This window comes from Rhipicephalus sanguineus, chromosome 10 (assembly GCF_013339695.2).
Source record: "Rhipicephalus sanguineus isolate Rsan-2018 chromosome 10, BIME_Rsan_1.4, whole genome shotgun sequence".
NCBI classification, from domain to species: Eukaryota; Metazoa; Arthropoda; class Arachnida; order Ixodida; family Ixodidae; genus Rhipicephalus; species Rhipicephalus sanguineus.
Window position 1 is genome coordinate 110,221,786 of NC_051185.1, and position 22,741 is coordinate 110,244,526.

The following is a 22,741-nucleotide window of genomic DNA, read 5'->3' on the forward strand; positions in this document are numbered from 1 at the left end:
ATTTGTTTTAAATTATCAGAAGTTTGTATTATCAAAAGCTTTATTATATTAACCGAACATATCAACTAGTGTTGTGACATTTATTGTTTCCCAGTGCCGCAGAAACATCATAGACAGCTCTGCATGATTGCCAGTAATGTTTTTAGACATAAGCAATCATACTGGTACTCGTTATTATACAACACATGAACGCGAGTGTAAAAAATTACACCATCTCCCGCTAAAGGGGACCATGAGGCGATGCGAAGCCGGAGCACTTGCACGATCGCGTTCCGTTGGCGTTCGTTGGGCATGCTACCGACCTCGCGTCGTGGAACGCAAAGAGGGACGCTACGCGCGTCGTATCTTCCATCTAGCCTGGCCTTTAATTCTCACAGGGCGAGCAGGGAACGCGGTCGACAGGCGCGCGATAGGGGGGCAGCGTAGGAGAGGAGGGAGAAGGGGAGGGGACGCGCATGCGCTCGAGCTCATCGCGGCGTTGCGCAGGAGAGAATTCCGGCATGTCTAGCCCGCGTTTCAGAGGAAGAGTAGAAAGGGGGAGGGGAGAGGGAAAGTGGAGAGGGAAAGTGGGGAGGGGAAGGGGAGAGGGGGAGTGGAGAGGGGGATGGGAAAGGGGAGGGGAGAGGGAAAGTGGAGAGGGGAAGGGAGAGGGAAAGTGGAGAGGGGAAGGGGGAGGGTATGCGCATGCGCAGTAAGGGTGGTCACGCCGCACACCACCACCACCACCACCACCACCACCACCGGATTGAGCTCCGCCTTAAGATACTTCGCATCTAAAAGGGACGAAATGTGTTGTGTCCCACAACAGCTTGTAGCCCCTTCCCATTCTTATGATGCTTTCCCTCACGACACCAATGTACTGCGGCGAAAGTAACTGTAAGAAATGTTCGACACTTGATAGGCCAAGGTCAGAAAGTCTCAATTTTCTTTTTTCTTCCTTAGTCAGCATGTGATTGTGGGTCCGCGTGGTTTGGAAAGTTTGGCCATTTTGTAGGCAGGCATTCAGCTTTACTTGTGGCTGTTACTGACATACGCACACAGCTTAACGCTATGCGGAATTACATGATGCAAACTAAACAAGATAGAAGTTAAGGTATGATAAGATAACTGCACAGTGCCGAATGAGGGCATACGAAATGATCAGAAAAGATAAGTCCTGACTTTAAAGGGGAACTGACACAAAAATCTGGCCTCGCGCTTTTTTGCTGCAATGTGTTGCCGGGGGCCTGTCAGTCATAACACGGCACATCGTTTGCTGCAGCGTGAGACAGATAATTACAGGCTCCTCATTACCGACCAATGTCAGTTTCAGTTTCAAAAACGACAAGCCTCTGGGTGCAACTATCACCATTTAGCGGGTGCAGCGCTCGATCCCGTCAGCACACAGAACTGTGACGCACTTTCGCACGGTTTGCGAGCAGCCGCCGAGAAGTAGGCTGCTGGAGCAAACCACAGACAGTGGAGCAAATGCGGCAAAAAAACATGGCAGCTATGACGTCACCATAACTTGTTGCAGCGTGATCACGTGACGGAAGCAGGGGGTCTGTTATGTTTGCCGCTCATAAGTCGATCCTGCAGACGGGATGGCGCGGCACGGTACGTCGTACAAAGCTTCTTTCTCGGCTCTCCCCCTGCCCGGTCTTCGGCTGTGCAATTATCAAGAGAAAGCAAACTGCTTCCTTTGAGCAGCGATGGCCAGCATGGGTTGCGGTCAAACGACCGTTCTCAGAGGTCGGCGGCCTGAATGTGTGGGAAAATGAGGAGGACATCCCCCGCTCTAAGCCGTCGCTCGAGGCGACAGTATGCGTGACCCCAACACGGACCAAGATGTGCTTTTGCAACAATGCAAGGTCGAATGCGTGGGAGGCAGGGTCACGCAGACGCCTTTTCTTTCCCGGAACGGTTTAACGACTGGCTCCGCGAGTTCAACTCGGTGTGTATGGGAAAATGGCGTGAATGCACCAGGGCTAAGATACAGATGTATTTCGACTGTGAGAATCCCTGAGAGCGTGGGAAGGAGAGGGAGAGCCATGATGGGAAAGAGCGCCAAAACGCCTGTCTGCGCTGTAAAGACACTGCTGTCGAGATTAAGGACAGCCCAGTAGGGAGTGGCTTAATCTGAGGATAAACAGATTGGATAACAGAAGGTTGAGGCGGACCAGCAGTGGCCACCTCCCCTTTTCTTTGTTACCGCAAGGTACTTAAGACTGGACGGAATTCGTTTCCCTTCAGTCTAGGCTGTAATCACTTAACTGATAGATCAGTAAGACTCCGTACGATGCAACTTTCGTCTGGGCCGTAACCACTCGGTGGTCGAACAGTGAGACTCGGTTCTTCGTATGTAGTAACAGTGTTCTAGGCTCTAACTTAAGAAAAGTTAAGTAGAAGAGTAAGACGCTGTTGATGTCTATGTTATCATCAGTGTGCTTCGGCAAGATGTACATATGACTGTAAATATTTCGCTGCAATATACCTTCAAGTTTTTATCATCTCCAACCTGCCTCCTGCTTCATCGACGTCGATCATCTTCTTGACGGGACTTCAATCCACATCAAGGAGAAAACGAACAAAAAGAAAAAACATAACTGGTGCAGTCTGACAGGGGTCGGCGAGCTCTACAGCACCATACACTGGACCAGCGCTGAGAAGACCCGAGGGGCAAGGCATCCAACAGCCACCAGCGGCAACGTCGAGACGATCCCACAGCAGTCAACTCCGGCACCGTGGAGGAGATCCAGGAACGACAAAGCATTCAGCAAAGGGTGAGCAGGATTTCTTACGTCTTTCTCAAGTTGGCATGGCAGTTTATGTGTAGAGCACATGGTCAGAACACGCGGGTGTGCTGAAACAATGGAGTCTAATGAAGATGAGGGTACGAGTGTGGCGGATATGGATCGGAATCGAGAGCCATCGAATAATGGTAGTCTGAATTCTGATAAATCAGCTGAGGCGAGAGTGCCTACTCAGAGGCAAGAATCGATGCAGCAGGCATCTCAGGTTTTGCCGTTTTCAAGTGAAACGAGAACGCTCGAACTTGAAATCCAAAGGCTCAATCTCCAGATTGAGTACGAAAAGCTATTGCAAACTAGAATGAACGCGGAACGTCTCAATGGCACGTTGTCCAACTCTGGGTCGGAGACGGGTGATCAGAGGCGACGGTGTTTCGATTCTGTCCAGCAATGTGCAAAAGTGCTGAAGGGGTTTCGCCTGCCGAGTGACGCGGATGTGCCATTATGGTTTGAGGAAGTAGAAAAACTGTTTGCTACTTTCCAAGTACCGTATGAGAGTCGCGTGCATTTGGTTATACCAGCACTAACGGAACGAGTTCGTTACCTACTGCGTAACCTCAACCCTGAAGAGAGTGCAGATTACGAGGCAGTTAAAGCAGCAGTGCTGACGGAACTGAAGCTTTCTCCGGCAGAGTATCTGCAGAGGTTTGAAAGAGCAGTAAAGCGAAAGGAAGAGACGTGGGCGCAGTTCGCGTCCCGCGTGAAAACTTATTTCTCATACTACCTCCAAGTGAGAGAGGCCGACACGGTAGAAGTGATGGCCGAACTCATGGTTGCTGACCGTATAAAATCGGGACTAAGTACGGAGGGTCTGGAGTATGTGAGATTAAGGGAAGGCGAGGGATGGCTTAGGCCAACTGAGATCGCTAAAGTGCTCCAAACTTTCGAACAAGCGAAAGGGAAAGGGCGTGCTTCAAAGCAACTAACTGTAGAAATGGGGCAAAAGCCGGCGACACGAGTTGAGAAAGGGGCTCTGAAATACCACTTATGTCACGGCTCAGGCCATTTCGCTAAAGAGTGCCCGAAAGCTAGTGATAAGGAGAGTAACCCCAAGAAGGCTACCGAGCCAAAGCGGAAGGTACAAAAGGTAGCATTAGCCGACGATTCGGAAATTGAAATACCCAATGGAGTCCTTAGCGCAAAGGTGGAGTCTCTGAAACACGAGGGTGAAGGCACAAATAAACTGCAGTTAATTCCTGTATCATGTGCAGATGTATCCGCAGATGCGATTTTGGATACAGGGAGTGAGATAACTGTCATTCGGGAGAGTCTGCTTCCGCGAAGTTTAGTAGAGCCGTCTGGCACGGTAAGATTGGTGTCTGCTTTTGGTAAAACTATCGAGGCGAGGCTAGCTACATTGCCGGTCAAATTAAATAGCCCGCGGGTGGTGACGCAACCTCAGAGCGTCGACCTACTCTGCGCGTTAACTGATGAGCTGGTCGAGGGCACAGATTGTTTGTTGACCGAGGAAGATTGGAAGCTTTTGTTGAAGGCCAGCAGCCCTGTGGCACCCTGTCTAGCACCGACCGAGCCTGCTCATGAGGCAGAAGAAATAGTAGAGAAACCAAAAGTAGTGGCCTGCAATCTTACCTTGGAGGAAAAAGACGTTTCCGGGGAAGATGCGCAAATTGATGAAGAAAGGGAGGCGTCGTTAGGCCAAAGAGAAGAGTTCCGCAAAGTGCAGTTGGGCGACACTACGCTAAAAAATGTTGGGAAGATGCTCGTAGTGGGAAATCCGGCATGTTCATTTCAGACGGACTATTATACCACTGCGACTCAATAGCAGGCACTTGAATGAGTCAGCTAGTTGTCCCCAAAGATAAGCGTACTGAGGTAATGCACTTAGCTCATGAGTCACTATGCGGGGGGCATCTAGGGCCAAAGAAAACAAAAGCTCGCATTAGGTATAGCTTCTTTTGGCCGGGTATGGCGAAGGAGATATTAGAGCATTGTCGTTCGTGCCATGAATGTCAAATTCGTTCAGACAGGCGTCGCACGGATAAGGTACCTATAACTCCGCTCACTAGACCAGAACACCCTTTCCAAGTTGTCAATGTAGACGCGATCGGACCCCTGGACACACCGTCAGCGAGAGGGCATAAGTACGCGCTGTGCTTGGTGGACCTTTGCACGAGGTGGCCAGAGGTGGTCCCACTGCGCTCTTTGACAGCTAAGGCGACTTGTGATGCACTGATTGAGATCTTCAGTCGCACAGTTGTTCCGGAGATGATCTGCTCCGATCAAGGCACTAATTTTAAATCTCAGCTCACGCAAACGATGCTGGAGAAATTAGGCTGCACACCAAGATTCTCAACCCCAGAACACCCAGAGAGTAATGGAGTTGTAGAGAGGTGGAATCGAGTACTGAAAAACATGTATCATGTCATTCAGAGAGACTCCAAGAATTGGGACAAATTGATCCCAATGGTTTTATGGGTTTATCGGGAAGTTCCCCATGAGGTAACCAGAGTAGCTCCGTTTCGTCTATTGTATGGAAGGAATCCCAAGGGACCGCTTCTAATACTGCAGAGGACATGGACGGGAGAAATGCCGGTGCCGGCACATTGAGAGAAAGCCCCGCTAAGTATTTACAGCAACTTAAGGAGCAGCTCGAGACTGCCGCTAATATTGCTGAGCTAATGAGTGCAACTCATCAGGAGAGTTACGCCAGTGCGTATAATCGCAGCACCAGGCTCAAAGCTTTTAACGTTGACGACCAAGTTGTGGTTTTCGACAACGATCGAAATTGTAAGATGTCACCTAAATGGCTAGGCCCATTCACAGTGGTTGGACGTGAGCGCGAACATTCTTACCGCGTTGAAACATCTGAGGGAAAGGTGAAAAGTGTCCACGCCAACAACATTCGACCTTACTATGCAAGGGTCAGCCATATTGGGGTCGTCTTTGATGAGGACCATGATTTTGGGGAGGTGGAATATGCTCCACAACCAACCACTATAAAGCGGGAAGAGCTAGTGCTAACGAGCGAGAAGGTTGCTCATCTTGATGCTGACGCGCAGGCGGAAATACAGGCGGTGTTCCAAAGACATTGCACACTCTTTGACGGCGTCCGAGGATACGCAGAGGTGACGAGCCCGCTCACGCTGTTAACAAAGAAAGCGGTACCTAATAAGATACCCTGGCCGGAGGAAGCCCAGGTGGCATTTGAGATTCTCAAACGATCTTTGTGCGAGGCCGTGGCGCTTAACACTCCAGAGCCATCTCAGCCCTACTGGCTTTTCACAGACGCATCAGCTACGGCGGCGGGAGCATGTTTGGCGCAAATGTCAGCCGTGGGGCAAGAGAAGCCGATCGCCTTTGCAAGCCACCGCTTCTCACCGACCCAGATGCGCTGGTCGACCATTGAGAAGGAAGCGTTCGCAATAATATGGGCCTTAAGGAAGTTTGACTACTGGCTTTTTGGTGCCATAGTAAACGTCGTTTCCGACCACAATCCGCTGCCGTACCTTACAACTTCGAGTCCGCACGGGGCGAAATTGACAAGATGGGCGCTGGCGTTACAGCGATATCATGTGTCAGTACAACATCGGAAGGGCGTATGTAACGGTAATGCGGATGCATTATCAAGGCTCCAGAATAGTTTATGGAAGCCATCAGAATAACAGTGCCATGCCAACTGGGGGGGGACGTGAATGTTCCTGCCCACTTGCTGCTGTATATTGTGGACTGTGTGATTGTCAATTCAAGAAACAGACACTAGTGATCATACTGCTTGAAGTTGCCGGGGGCCTGTCAGTCATAACACGGCACATCGTTTGCTGCAGCGTGAGACAGATAATTAATTACAGGCTCCTCATTGCCGACCAATGTCAGTTTCAGTTTCAAAAACGACAAGCCTCTGGGTGCAACTATCACCATTTAGCGGGTGCAGCGCTCGATCCCGTCAGCACAGAGAACTGTGACACACTTTCGCACGGTTCGCGAGCAGCCGCCGAGAAGTAGGCTGCTGGAGCAAACCACAGACAGTGGAGCAAATGCGGCAAAAAAACATGGCAGCTATGACGTCACCATAACTTGTTGCAGCGTGGTCACGTGACGGAAGAAGGGGGTCCCCAAGGTCCCCTTTGAGAGTGTCAATAAAGCGAGGATGTCGATCGATCACGCAAACTTCAAAATTCATTTAAAATACCTTCCAAGCTATATTCGCTGTTGATATTTTGCAGATGATATAAGCATGTTCACGGGAATCGATCCCACAGGCTATCTTAGCCGCGAAATTTTGTGTCAGTGCCCCTTTAAAGTGAATTTATTATAAAAAAAGAGTGGAAAAGGAAAACCATCATTAAGTTGGTGCACATGTGCGCGCGCTTGTGCAGACACTTGAAGACCACCAGGGTATGACATCGGATTTTTGCAATAGCTTAGGTTCACTACCTGGTAGATTCAACAGGTTGGCTGACACGTATCGCCTTTTTTCTTTATTAAGAAGGCTTGTACAATCTCCCACGTTAGCTTGTGATCATGTCTAAAAACAATGGAGGCGTCCCCAAGAATGGGCTCACACTCGCATTCAAGGCAAGATAGTGCAAGATGAAAACTCAAAAATGAGCTGTGGAGCTAATGCTTAAATCTGATCCTTTCATATGTCCTCATCCTCCAGTACTGTGCAGTTATTTTATCACATCTTGCAAACTCGCCCAAGCTTCCTAAGGAAGAAGACGGACATTTGAAGTGATGAGAAGTTGTGGAACAATGTATGTCTCGACAAAGCGACATGCCGAAACGAAGATGACTTTTCATGACACGACGCAAACTATAATATCTTTGCTTTGTGCAGGACACACTATAATTTGTGCAAGCAGCGAGAGAAGTCTCTGTAGCCTTCGTACAATGAGACTTCTAAGCATGAAATAGAGTACGTGATCTCACCTTCCAATCCTCACGAGCTAAACCGGGAGGTGGGACGGCTGGCAGTGTTTGCTGGGCGCGCCCTTCTGTGTTGACATAGGTAGCCTGCTTTTCGGTGTAGGCTGCACCGGGTAGCACTGCATCTGCCAGCTCGGCTCCTCGGTCACCGTGGTGACCCTGGACCAGAGACACCAGACAAATTTCGGTCAACAAGTTAATAGCTCTGCCAAAACACAACTGAGCAACTTGCCCAAAAGTACATACAAGAGGACATTTCTCTTGTATCAATAATAATTTAGAAGTACACGTTGCTGGGCCAGTCCGTTCATCTTCAAGCACAAGCCACAAAAGTATAGCTGTTTTTGCGCAAGGAAATAATGAGGGAAGGAGTCAAGGGGAGCGCAAGCTTTATTCAAGAAATAGTGCAACTGTTTATTCAAGAAATAGTGCAACGAGATATATAGGCACAGACATGCGCAGCAAGCTAAGCACACATCGAGCGCATACCACCCTAACCACAACCTGTGATCTATGAACTTGCTCTCTGCATGCGAGAGACAATGAAGCATCACTGATACATATGGAACCTCGTGCTTTTATATGAAATGCCTCCAACAATTCTCAAGCTGCGGTGTCCCCCCCTTCTATCCAGAGTCTGAATCTTATTCAGGCACGGCTCACACTTATGTGAACTGCAGTGGGTCACTCCCCATGACCCCTTCCCTCATTATTTACTTGCACAAAACAGGTATACTTATGTGGCTCATAATTTCCAGGGTTTTACATGCCAAAGCCATCATATGGTTATGAGGCATGAGATGTGATTATGAGGATGTGCTATCAACAAACGTAATCCAAGCATCCACACATGGGCGTCCGGAGGGGGGTGCAAGGGGGGGCAGCTGCCCCCCCTTGGAATTTTGGATAATAATTTGCTATGCAGTAGCAGTAAGCTACACAGCTTGATTAGCACACTCCAGTCCCGCATATCCGCGTGAAACATCATTCAGGATTACCAGCCAACTTTGCAAGTTACATATACTGCTATCTTGCCGGTCATGTCACGGCAATGAAACAAAAGCTACCTATGCTGTATGCCCCCCTCCCCCACCCCCACCCTCTCCTGATGCACCCCCCTGGAAAAAGTTCTGCGGACGCCCTTGCATCCACACACACAAAAAAAAACAAGTTGCCATTGTTGCTTGCTGGAAACAGCGCATGAAATAGAATGTGCAGCTACTCGGTATGACCTCTCAGGCCGGGCAGAAGTTTTGGCTGTCGGCAGTTCACTAGCAAATCTTGGAGGGGTTGCACTGGGTCCTAAGTCATACCTGCGAACCACTAGGTGCATACATTGTCCGCACAGGTGCTCTTTATATGCTGGTCATAAGAGATTTAGACAACAGCCATCCCAGCAGCTTCGGCAAGACTACTTCACCGACAGAGTTATTCTAGTCAAAGTATTAACGAAGGGGAATTTTTTCTGAGGGGCTCGTTTATATGTTAAACACAACCAAATGAATCGAACAGACAATTCAACCAGGGAAAGCATAGAGGACCTCAATTGTTGTCTTTAACTGTAGTGTACAAATTGTGACATAAATTGAAATAAATTGAAGTGGACGAAAAATTACCTTACGAGAGCCCTACGAGGGCTACAAGCGGCGCTGGCTCAATTGGTAAAGCATCAAACGTGTAATTTGAAGTTTGTGGGTTCGGATCCCACCGACGGAATGGGTGATTTTTTGTCCACTTCCATTCATTTCAATTTATGTCACAATTAGTACACTACAATTAAAGACAAAATAGCATCCTCTATTCTTTTCTGAGCCTAATTGTCTGTTTGATTCATTTGGTTGTGTCTAGTCAAAGTGAAATTTCGTTAAATGCACAAGCTATATGTACAAAGATATGGGCATGCCTGATAGACGACAAAGCAGTTTGCAGGCAAGTCTTGCCGCATCACGGCACCCTCGTCGGCGCCGAACAGATACAACATGGAGGGCTTGGCCTGGCGGATGGCATCGGGACCCGGCCGGTAACCCAGGTCCAAGGCAGCTGCTTGGCTTGCTGTCCGCTGTAATACATTGAGTACTCGCCAGCCGGCATCGGCGCTCTTCGCCTGCTGGACCAACTGACGGGCCAATTTCAGCACAGCCGCTCCATCGGAACGCTGCAACGGCATGCTGCCCACCAACACCAGGGGGCGCTTGGCCTGTGAGAGGGTCTGTAGAAAATAGGGATACTTGCGAAATCAGCACTGGAAACATACAGCACTTTCAAGTGAGAAAGTGCCAAAGCAAAGATGTACAACTACTCTCGGGGTAGCTATCTATTGCTTGAAGCCAGAAAGGGAGTATTGCGGACTAGGACGTATCAATCCAAGTACGGAGGGATAGACACGCTTTGCGGTGCGTGTGGAGAGAAAGGAGGAAGTGCCTGAACACACAATACCTTTCTGTAAAGGGCTTCACCCTACAGTCCAAGGCAGTGGGGCTGAATTTTTTAAAGCACAGAGATTTAGGGACAGTGAAGACAAAATAGACTTCAAACAAATCGAAATAACCAAGAGGAGGTTATCTGATGGGTGGATAAAATCGAGGCAGAAGTGAAATGTAGTCTTTCACTACAAAGAGTTAGTCCTTCATTATGAGTTAGGGCTAGGTGGCGTGAAGTGCTGCCCAATTAAAAGGCCACAGCTCCATCCATCAGTCTGTGAGAATGAACTAAGGACAGAGAGCGTTAAACTTAAGTTCGTAAGCAGACGTAAGGTAAATATAAGAAGTAAAAAAGGAGCACTTGAATTGATGGTATCATGCTAGAACGGATCCATACGCGATACTAAGATGCATTACATACGTATAAGGAATGCACACATATCAGGAATGCAGACATGGGCTGAATTCACAAAGCTTCCCATTCATGAACAGTATGTCATTGGCCAGCCAACTCTGCTGACATTAAATTCATGGTCCAGGTTTTCTGATGTCTAATGTCGTGGCAAAAAGCATTGCAAAAGGTACATTTATCTAATACAAAATTTCAACAAAATCAGGGTGTCTACCGAGTTGACATTTCTAAATTCCCTGAGTTTTCCAGGTTTTCCCTGAGTGTTTTTGCCGAAATTCCCTGAGTGAAACAGAACTTTGTTTTATGTCAAGATGGGTAGAGACCATATCACTCGGTGATGTCACTCTCTAATACGCATTTTAGAAAATGAAAACGACTTAATTCCATTTGAATAGTACATAGAACAGATAAACCTCAATATAGCGAAGTTGGTAAAAGCGGCAACTCACTTCGTTATATCGAAACTTCGTTAAACTGAAATTCGACCTTTCATGCAAGGCATAGTTACTGAAGGATTAATCTTAAACTGAAAAGGCCACAAGAATGCTCGACTAATATGGCAACATGAAAAAACTTTTTTTTTTGCGTGAAAAAAAAAATCAATTTTGTTGAGCCTGAGATGCAGCAATCACAGTTAGATGCCTTGCCAGTGTGTCACATGTAAAGACGAAACAAATGCGGGTTTAATGCACTGTGGAATTGCGCTTGTTCTGCTGCTGCGGGTTGTTGTAAAATCCTCGCGCGTTGCCCAGAGCAATGCAACGCCTTTGCTACCATGTTGCCCAACCGAACTATTTGCTCTCCACGAACGCACAACATCGAAAACCATCCCACGTTAGAAAAAAGAGTCAGTGTCACCGCGAGAGCAAAATAGTAAATCCGATAGCAACAAAGAGGAATTTTATATGAATATAGGCTAGCAGCTCGCTCCTTCAGGAAATGCAGCCACTGCACTAAGAGAAGTGCCCTATCTATGATCTATGGCTCAGGGGCGGATTCAGGTACATAATGGGGGGGGGGGGTACAAAGGCTGAAGCCAACGCTCAGCAGTGCATTTTGGTGGGTCACGCATATTTACAACAGCCCAGAGGGGATTATGGCGGTGCCTAAGAAGCCTTCGTTGGAAATGTGCATAGGGAAGCAGGAAAGGGTAGAGCAATGAGAGGTAGAGAGCAGGGACAAGATTCTCTTTACCCGTTTTGGACAGTGGCAGGCAAAGCAACCTGACAAAGGGGGCAAACTCGACAAGCAAGCCTGACAAAGGAGGTGGACGACAGGCACTGAAGGGAGGGGGCGGGGGCTGGCTTGGGGGGGGCGATCGCCGCTACCGCCCCCCCCCCCCCCTCCGGGATCTGCCACTGCTATGGCTTCAACGGAAGTTTTGCAATTAATTAGAGCACAACACCTACAAAGGTATGAGCCGTCTGCTGATCCCCACTAAAGATACCGCGGCGCACGCGACCACGCCCGCTGGTACAAAATACGCACTTCCCGTCGGACTCGCGCAGACAGCCCCCCCCCCCCCTTCCCAACGCGCCGGCTCCTATCCATGTGCCCATCGCGTGAATGAGACGGTCGGCTCGTTTCATCTCTGCTTAAGCGCCGTTCGTCGGCAGTGCTCGCGCACTTTCACTCGTACATGGAGCATGCGACGCGCGGGGTGATGTAATCGCGATTTGGACTTGATAGGGAAGATAATGCGAAGGCAAAAAATTCGCGTCGGAGTTTCTATATAATTGCTATTGCAAAAAAAAAAGCAATATAGCTGCGGGCTAAGATCGCCTGAAAGCACGGCAACAGCCTGAATTACGGCACATCCGATTATGGTGGAAACGTTACTGTTTTCCGACATCGCGCGCCGAATCGAGCATGTGGGACCCGTGCCGGTGTCACGAATTTCGGTCGCCGCTATGCCATGGCTCTGAAAAGTTTTGTAATTCGGCTTTGTAGCAAACACCCACGTGGTGTGGCTGGTAATTGCCAGCTGCAGCCCCAAAAAATTTCAGTCGACTGCCTAAAACTTGTTTCAGCAGTGCCCTCATCGGGAAAAAAAGAAAGAAAAAAGCTTTCACTTGCTGTGAATGGGCCAGTTAGTTACGCTAGCTCTCGCCTGGAAACTTATTATATTCTTCATGGAGTCCTAAATAGCATCTTTGAAGCTCGGGATCAGAGCGAGTGAGCTCTCCGATAACAGCCAACAAGCGTCTTTTTTCTCGCCGATCGGGATGGCTTGCCAGATACGAGCCTTGTCGAAGACATCCGCTTCCTGCGCGATCGCGATCGCTTGCAAAATAACTCAAGCTCGTTACATCTACTGCTACCGCTTGTACAACTAATCATGCTTGTTACTTGACACGCGGCGATAACAAAAACACCATATCGGGCGCTAACGCACAGCACGCGCGAGAAAGATTACAGAACTACACCGCGTACTCCCAGAACATCCTGACAACATTGCGCGATACGATGTGTCGTGGTTCGCGGTTCCCGCATGCCACGCATTAGCCGGATTCGCTCCCACTTCACCGCTCCGAAGGCGATGAAGCATCAAGGTGCGCCACTTCCCCGCAGCCGCAGCGGCCGTTTGATTTCAAAAATGCGTTCACAAAATATCGAGCAAGCGCTACCGCGACTTTCGTCGCCTTTCAATAAAGATACTGTGGATTTTCCCTGATGGGAGCACAATTTCCCTGAGTTTTCCCTGAGAATTTCCAGACTACCCAAAATCCCTGAGAATTCCCGGTTTTCCCGGTTTTCCCGGTCGGTAGACACCCTGAAAATACATTCCTTATGTTTAATGAAATCTTTTAACTAGGAATGGGCGAATAGCAAATTTGAGGTTCAAGGCAAATTTGAAGCGAACAGTGATTTGGTCGAATAATTTTCCAACCCAACGATTCATAGTGAATATATCACATATTATAAAGAAGATTGAGTGTTTTTATCAAGACCCAACTAACTCCATATTTTCAAGAATTAGAACTAGAATTATAAATCCGTGTTGAAGCGAAGACAAATATTGCAATATTCATACAAATATTCTAAGCACTCAAATATTTACACAGGCCTACTTTTAACAAGAATAATCGGCAACAACTGTTTAAAAACAACTGCTATTCTTCACTACTGGTAAAGCCTTCCAACTAGCAACCGTACTGTATATCCATGCTTGACTGTACATCTGTTGTTTTGAAAAAATACAAAGCTTATCGGAAGCCAAGACGTGCATGTTTCCCCTCTTTTGTGCGCTTTCTCCGGCTTTGCATTTTGTTAACCAGATGGAGCCAGGCGCAGCATTTCTGGAGACATTGCATCGTGGCACACACAAAAGCCCTTAGAATAACATTCAGTCCCCACTACCCTCCTCTAGCTTTGCCGTTGTAAAGAAACTCGCGCAAGCCCCTGCAGCATGAGCCATGACACAATGTCTGCACCGCACAATGGACAAAGGGCTAACCTTTCAACTCTGGAAGTGCAGTGCCAAGCGTGGGATACTACAATAGCTATAATTAAGGAGGCAGATGGTGGCCACCAAACAAAAGCTTGCCTCACATATTCAACCTTCTAATACCGACTACCTACGTAGCGTAAGGCACCTGTCTACGCGTAGTCCACTTCCCATTTTCTTCTACTCTCTGCAAACAAACCTCCCATATCAGAACTGAAACAACTGTATTGTTCTTGTATGCATTCGATGCTGGTGGCTTGGATTTCACAAATTTTGCTAGATGCCGCTAATCCTTGAAGTGAATCGTAGAAAGTGTGATTTTAATGACGTTACTTGCGTTGTTTCCAGTTCTGGCCAAGGTGTAGATCCCTCTTACATCTGAAACTCGATCTAACGAAACCCGATTTCACGAATTTCCTGATATAACGAAATTTCCACTCCCCAGCAGGTGCCCATAGGGTTCGATGTTGTTATCAACTCGAATTAATGAAAGTATCGTGGCACCAAACCCGATTTAACGAGGTTTTTTCAGAAATAAATGAGAAAAAATGCGGCGATTTATTTCTAATTTTGACACGGACGAGTTTTTTTCGACCGTGCATGCTAGCATTGTCATGCTGAAACATCTAGCCATCCTATTCACGATCCTTGGGTATTTGGCCAGGCTGATCACTGCGCCTATGCATTGCGTGTCCGGGTCACCCTCACGAACATTTCACATGTCCAGGCACAGCTTATCGGTACATTCAATGCTACGGTAGCTTTTGGGTGTCGCTACATTACAATTTTAAATTTCGAAGGACCATAAAACCTTTTTATCCACTTTACAAACTTTCCAATTTAACGAAATAATTCAAATGCAGTCATCATTTAATTAAATTGAGTTCCAATTGTATCTATAAAAAAAATGCACCATTGTTACCAGAAGTGGAAACCAACTTGCATGTGAAATAAGTGAGGCCAAAGGTTTTGGGCAAAACTGCATGCCCAACCCTTATTTTCGAAAGAATTACAACACCTGCATTGCCACTCATTGTTTTGCTCACTGTGCTGACTCCAAGAAACTTTCGCCGACATACTACATTGCTAAATGACGCATAGCTCTCGGAGTAATACCTGCTGGGGTGACTTGGCGGCGTTTGACAGCCAGCTGCTGCTGCTGCCTTGCCCACGAAAGGTGGGAATAATGGTTGAGAGCTCAAAGCGGCCAAGACGAGAAAATGTTCAATCATTGGTTTTCGTTATAAGTGCGCAAAATAGACACATGCGTGAAGGTTTCTGGGCATTTCAGGATCTGGGCAGGGAATTCGAGACATAGAGGGACGCGGAAAAGGTCCACTGCAATTAGAGTACTCTGAGTTGCAATAGCAGGCATATGATCCACTAATTGTTTTGACCAAGGGTCGGCAACCTGCAGCCTGTGGGGCAGTATTATGCGGCACCCAGCACAACGTCGAACCCCCCCCCCCCCCCCGACTAACCAATGAACACCTCCACGACTTTCTGCATCTGTCGGTGAACAACCTTGATGAACATATTGGCGAATTGGCTAAGAATGTTCAGCACCAAAAGTTGCATTGAGTGAGTGAGTGAGTGAGTGAGTGAGTGAGTGAGTGAGTGAAACAACTTTATTAGGTCCGCAATAGAGATTTTTTTTTTTGCTTGAAACCTATGTTTATAAATTGCAACCTTGTGACATCCAAGGGTCAAAGGTTCGGTCCCTGCCGTCAGCACGTTGTCTTTTCGTCTGTTTTACTTTCTTCACATTTATATCACAGTTACCACAATGCACTTAAAAACAGTACAATCAACGTCCCCGATACCTTCCTGGGATTCATTATCTGCTGGTTTTCACTAAGGTTGTGTCAAACAAAGAAGTGAGCCCTCAAAAATTCCCTTCCTTCATTCAACCTTGTGACGTGCATGCTGAAAACGTGATTTCTATTCCAGTATTGAACATCATTATTTTCAATTCGTCGAATTTTTTCTCTTTAACTGCAAAGCCCACCTCATCCCCGATTTGCCGTGCAGCCCTCGCCATGTCGGCTTCATTCAACTCAGCCCTCAGCCTCAAAAGGTTCCTGACCCTTGGTTTAGACAAATGTGCTAAGTTTGCTGATGCTTCCCGTACTTGTAGCTCTCGTAAACTTAATCTTTTAACATTTCAAACTAGAACTGACATGTTCAAATACAGTTTTTATCACTCAACAATTGAACACTGGAATTCTTTACCAGGAGGTGTTCATGAATTGCCGTGTCGTGACTTTTTTGTCTACACTTGATGTGTGATGTATGATCCTCACTCCTGCAATAGCCCCAACGGGGCTGCAGTACGTAAAAATAAATAAATATTTGAATATCATATCCTTCCATGCTGTACCACCAATGAAATTCCAGACAATTTCTCCACATCCAGTATTGTTTGTAGCCCAGTAGTCGGATGAGCTGCTCTTTCGCATACGAAGCAAACAAGATGAAGTGTTCATTCTAAAAAGACAGGGCGTGCAAACACAGACACAAGAAAGAAGTTAGGACACCACAAACGCCGACTAACAACTGAAGAGACACACAATGGCTGAAACGAACAAGCTCACCAGACGGTTTTCACCAATAAATGTGGTGTTTCTACCGGGGCATTTTTAGAAATCCTTTCCATGTATTTAAAGTCAACGCTTGTAGGTTGGAAGGAAGGCGTTTATGTGCAGAAATCAGGTATATGTATTGGTTCTAAGGTTGCTCCAGTTCTTAGTGATTTATACCTTAGCAAGATTGACAATCTTTTGGAAGGGGCCTTAGGTAATTCGGTTATTAAGGTTTTCCGTTATGTGGACGACTACTTGATCTTTTGTAGTGATGAGGACTTTGAAAAGGTGGTAACTTCCGCAAGCGAAAAATTTGAATTAAATGGAGGTGGGCTGAGCTTTACTAAAGAGGTGCCTCAGAATAATGGAATACAATTTCTAGACATTTCCTTAACGTTCCAGAAGAACCACGTGTGCTGGCAGTATTCTCCTAGATCTTCGAAACCGCTGTTAAATTTTTCGTCGAAGCACTCGAAGGTTGTAAAAAACGGCATCGCCATGTCTTGCCTTAAATCAGCCCTCACCAAGTCGTGTGAGCACAAAATGAGTGATAGCTTTAACGCACAGGTTATGAGTCTTTTAGATGTAGGGTATCCTCGTGATGCAGTGGCCACGGTCGCTGAATGGTTAAAGAAGTCTATTGTGTTAAGTCCGAGCATGGTTGCAGAAAGCGATAGGAAGAAACGTGTCGTAGGTATACCGTACATTCACTGCGTATCTCACAGGCTAAAGAAAGTAGGAAGTAGATACGGCGTTAATGTTGTTTTCACGGATGCCAATAAGCTAGGTAAGATTTGTGCCACTGTGCAGAGGAAGAATGAGCGAGTAAAAGAGAAGAAGCGGACCGATATTTGTTTTGTAAAACACACCAACAAATTCACTGATTGCCGTACGAGTGTGGTGTATAAGGTCCCTTTCAGCTGCGGCCACTTCTACGTAGGACAAACGGGCCGATGCATTAACCAGAGATTGTTGGAACATAAGAGATCGCTAACAGGAGGCTCACCTTCTAATCTATCTTTACATTGTCGAGATTGTAAGTGCACGCCAAAATTCGATGAATGCGCAGTGTTGTACCGTCATAGAAATGAAGAAACGCGCCTGATGATTGAAGCATGGCATATCGAGAACAGTGGTAGCGCATGCGTGAGCGACCGTCGATTAACTTGCATAAAGATGAAATCAAATGCCTTAACAGTTATCTTCCACGTAGACCGCCACGCGTGCCGGATTGATTGCCGGTTCGCCTGTTGCATGGACATGCGCAGATAAGTTTTCGTGCCTTCTTTCTTTTCAGCCGTTCTGCGTCTCTTCAGTTGTTAGTCGGCGTTTGTGGTGTCCTGACTTCTTTCTTGTGTCCGTGTTTGCACGCCCTGTCTTTTTAGAATGAATACTTACCAACTAGCTCAGCTCTCTGTTATTCTAAGATGAAGTGTTCAGACTTCAGTGTTACAGTGCACTGTACAACAAAACAACCGCACTGAAACGCGAAGAACTTGAAATAAGAACCGATACCCACTTGCCCAAGTTGCCGTCTTACTGAAGACAAAGTTTTCTCTCAGGCCAAGACGAGAAGTGGCCTGAGTACCCTGTAGTGCTCACCTTGCAAAATGGATGCGACCCCGACACTAGGGCTTGCAGGGTGGCAGGGCTGTCACCCAGCTGCTCACATTCGTAGGTGAAGTCGATAGGTGGGCCGACGGAAGCCACCTGAAGCTCGTTGTGAAGCCAATTCTTACGGATGCGTGCATTTAGCGTAGTCGCCTCCCACCGCGGGTTGGCACCCAGGAGCAGCACCAAATCTGCCTCGTCGACAGCGGCCAGGCCCGCACTGAACAGATAGTCGGAGCGCATGTCCACCGATCCCGGGAAACGCTCTTCTGTGCAGAGTACTTCCGAGCCCAGCGTGTTGAGCAGGTCCTTGAGCACCAACAGACCTTCCGCATCCGCCAGGGCCCCCGCAACGGCCACGATACCACCCGTGCCCTCTGGAGACACAGCCTTAGCCGCAGACGACAGACGGCTGCCAACTGCTGACAGGGCCTCTGGCCAGCTGCATGGCTGCAGCACTCCCTGTGCCATGTGTTTGACACTGTCAGCTAATAGCACCGACACTGTCACTGTCAGCTAATGACACTGTCAGCAAATACAGCAAAGCTTTAGACCACATGAGAAGCCTCAATTTAGATAGTGCAGATTGGGGGTCTCAACGCGCGGACCTTTTACTAGTGGCCCGGCCCACACATCTAAAAATTTTTTCATATAAGTACGTTCACGAGCTACACAGCCATGACTGGTCTCAAGCATTTTTTTTTCGCCAGGCGCCCCATGTGGTCATCATGTGTTAACCATGAAAAAAAACTCTGTATTTGAGAATTGGCGTCCAGATTTTACTCAATCTGCAGATCAGTATCGATACGTTTTTTGAATCCCAAGGCCAAATCCTCCTCAGAAATTGCCCATATATGAAATATGGGAAAGGCCACCTTTCAAATGACAACCTTAGCTGACATTTTGTACAAGCTACCCCTCGCTGCTACCTCCTTGACTGTCCCGGCGCTTGCGGGAGTAAATTTTGTGACTGTGGCCCACTAGCTGAGACAAGTTTGAGACCCCTGGTGTAGATGGTGAGCCCACTAAGGAGACTGTCCATTTCAGTGAGTGATCCCGCAATGATTCTACAGAAATCGAGTGCTGGCAGCAGACTGCCAGCTTTCAAGCTCCAGCCAATCAACGTGCAATGAAATGAACAGTGAACTAAGTGGACCCTTGCAGAATACCACTTCAGATCTCTGCTCAGTCACAACATTCTGCTGCACATCTGACAACTACAAGTGGCTAACGTGCACCAACAGACACCGAACTTAGTTTCGTGAAGGGACCCATTCCACGGGCAGAGCACGGAGCTGTGAGGATCACGGACCCGCTTTGTAGTTGTGCAGCTTGTAGCACCCACAAGCAGAGCACAACAGGAGCTTTTAGCTGCATAACTCGCAATTTGAAAGTAAAAGAAAACAGTTAATCCAGCAAGCAGTAGCATAATTTCAGGCAATTAAAGAGAGCGAGAAGAAAGGTCGATGAAGTATTCAATGGGGCCCGAAATATCGCCTTAAAAAAAAAGTCCTGAAATATCTCCCTATTGCCAGCTGTGTTTTCTTTTTGTGCGTTTCCTCGCTTGCCAAGCATCTTGCGGCAAGAGTCTTGCTTTTGGTATTGTGAAAGAGTAATTTACTATTATGAGAAAAATAGTTCTATTTAGTGTCCCTTTCAGAGCAAGAACAGCCAAAATGGCTACCATGGTATAAAAGCCGGTGCATGCCGGCCAGCATCATATGTGGCTGGTGGCTTTTTCCTCGCGGTAAGGGCTATAAGATGTTCATGAATAAGCACAAGTTGCCCATTCCACTACTATGCAACATGTAATCACATTTGCTGCAAATGACATTACATGTGTTTAGCTGCTAATGCAGAAAAGGTTATGTAATTCATCATTCCACATCAGTGTGCAGCAACATTACATTCAGGCGGACCTCACTTAACGAAATTTTCAGGTATTTTGAACAGTGCAAAAACAAATTGTTCCTCAAAAGTGCATTACAGTTCTGCTGAGAAAAATTTTTCATAAGGCAAACAGACAATATCCATTTCGAAAGAAGTATGCCCATAGAGGCACTGTTCCTGTACAGACCTTTGAACTCTTGAAAAAAGGAAGTGCATGTGCTTTAGTAAACCTGTTGCAACTGTTGCTTAGGTATATTAAATGGACAAATTCCCTCCTTCCTAGACATGGAGTGTTGGGAAGAAATAAACTTTATTGTATAGAATGGGCCGGAAGTTTTGGTGGCCTCAGGTGGCTGCTCTACAAGAATGCCATGTAGTGATGTGCTTAGTGATGCTAAGGCAAGCATAAGCTGAGCTTTATTGTTTTAGGTGGTTGGGCCTATGCTGCAACGAACAGTCCTACCTGCTGGTCTCGCAGCATTGGCGTCGTGAGGCGCTGGCGGCGAAGGCCATCGCAGGCAAAGCGCGTCTTGTCCGAAATCCACTCCTCGTTGATGTCGTCGTTACCCCGCGGAAGCACCCGAAGCAGGTCACCCGTGCGGGTGCTGAGCACGATGTTGCTGCCCAAGCCATCAAGGACGTCGATGCTTTCCACCTTGCGCGTCTCCCATGGCCGGGCCACGAAAGAGTAAGGCTTTGACGTCAGGGCCCCCACGGGACACAGATCAATCACATTGCCTGACAGTTCTGACATGAACATCTTCTTCACATAGGTGCCCACCTGGACAACAAAACAGCTTCAGCGCCAAAGGCAACTCAAGTGAGAGAACATCTGCACTGCACATTTTGGAAGCTTTGAAAATGATGCACGTTTCAGCAAGTACTGCCTACACAAGTGTCCTTACAATCACACGTAAGCCCTTGTGTCCACCAGCCCATCTGTATACGTTAACAAGTCAACAAAGGCAAGTTCACTTGTGGGAACACCAGGCAAGGGCTTTTGCACATATTTATCTTATCAAAACAAAAATGAACTAGAAGCCCGTGTTTTTCCATATTGAATTTGATGCAAGAAGTCATGAAACAAGTACAGAGGGCTGCGGTGGCTTTTCCGACAGAAAGATGCGCTTGAAAAAAACGAAAGAAACGCCGTTTGCGCATCTCGATGACTGCATCCACAGGAAGGTAATGCAAGGCACCTGCATGTCGTTGCCACGGCCCGTGGTGCCAAGATCGTCGACTCCGGCCACCTCGCTGGCGAAGCGTATGCAACGGGTGCACTGGATGCAGCGGGTCATGATGGTCTTGACCAGTGGTCCCACGTCCTTGTCCTCGACGGCGCGCTTTCCAGAATAGCGCAAGTCGGTGAAACGGCTCCGGTCGTTGCCGAAAGCCATGGACTGGTCCTGCAGGTCGCACTCGCCCGCCTTATCGCAGATGGGGCAGTCAGGCGGGTGGTTCATCAACAAGAAATCCATGACTCCCTCGCGTGCCTTGCGCGTCATGGGCGAGTCGGTGCGCACTCGCCAGCCCTCCATCACGGGCATGGCGCACGCGGCCACGGGCTTTGGGGATTTCTCCACTTCCACGAGGCACATGCGGCAGTTCCCGGCCACGGAGAGCCGCTCGTGGTAGCAGAAACGCGGGATTTCGACCCCGACCATCGCGGCAGCTTGAAGCACGGTCGTACCGCGGTCGACTAGCACGGGCTGGTCGTCAATGAAAACCTCAATTTTCTCGGGCTTCGCCTGCTGTTTCTGTTGCTGTAGGCACGCGGCAGTGCGCAGGGGAAGCGCACCTTGCACCAGGGGCCTGAAAGAGGCCCTGAGCCCCTGGTTTAGCGGTTCACGAAACATTTTGCAGAGGCGTTAATGTCATTCCATCCGTGATGGTGCTACACAGGAAAAAGTAATGGGCCGGCCCTACTGCGACCTGGTGAGAATAAGCCGAGCTTATTTTGACCGGGTCAAGGGTCAAGATAGTCAAGATAAGGAAGCGCTATTTTCACCCAACTTGGCTTGGATCTGTGGAAGATTGTGGCACTGGCGGCTTTTGTTGAAAGTTTACAACGTCGGTTCAGGCAACCTGTGGGCGCTTGGGCATGTTCAGTGATGTTCCGTGCAGGGAATTTTCCCTTTTTATTATACACGAAAGGGAAAAAGGGAGTCTTCGCGATATTGCAGGGAATTTCAGGGACGAAAAAATTTCTTAGTAATGTTCAAAACACATCATAACCTTTGAGATTCGTTCTGTTTATTTACACGGAGCGTCTTTTTGTTCACTCGGGGCGTTAGACTCAAACCCACATGTGCACAATGCATTATCATATCGAAGCTCAATATAATGTTATATTACTGTCTTTATGCAGGGAAATGGCGATGCATGCGGGGGGAAATGCCTGAAATAGGGAATTTTCGTGCTTCGGAAAGGGAATCCTACTGCGGGACGGAACATCCGACTGGTCAACACCGGTACCGTGGTTCGCCTGAGCTTGCGTGGTCGCTAGGGCTCTCATATGAACCCGTTTCGGTGTTCTTTGCGATTCATGATATTTGATCCATTTTCGTGCGGTACGTGGACGGTGGTAGCATTGTGGTTGGCCATAGTTGTGCACGTTTCTGGGGAAGTTTGTTTTGTGCTTTGCACGGCCGTTCTTACCCGCTCGGCAACCTGCTTCTGGTTGTGCTTTTGCGCATATTTGT

The 22,741-nt window shown here is 47.7% G+C and overlaps 1 protein-coding gene across 3 annotated transcripts in view; it reads right to left on the minus strand.

Moving 5' to 3' along the window:
- LOC119372244 (NADH-ubiquinone oxidoreductase 75 kDa subunit, mitochondrial-like) overlaps window positions 1-21,921 on the minus strand; it is a 171,238-nt gene extending 149,317 nt beyond the window's left edge. For 2 of the 3 annotated variants that reach the window (XM_049419700.1, XM_037642717.2), the window contains exons 1-5: window positions 21,239-21,921; window positions 20,503-20,820; window positions 18,141-18,611; window positions 9,580-9,885; window positions 7,680-7,835 (exon numbers count right to left, since the gene is read on the minus strand). In XM_049419700.1, the coding sequence (XP_049275657.1) occupies window positions 7,680-7,835; window positions 9,580-9,885; window positions 18,141-18,611; window positions 20,503-20,820; window positions 21,239-21,895 (1,908 nt within the window). In that variant the 5' untranslated portion in view covers window positions 21,896-21,921. The remainder of the gene's footprint in view (window positions 1-7,679; window positions 7,836-9,579; window positions 9,886-18,140; window positions 18,612-20,502; window positions 20,821-21,238) is intronic. The other variant, XM_049419698.1, reaches the window with a different exon arrangement.
- Window positions 21,922-22,741: the final 820 nt, after the last annotated feature.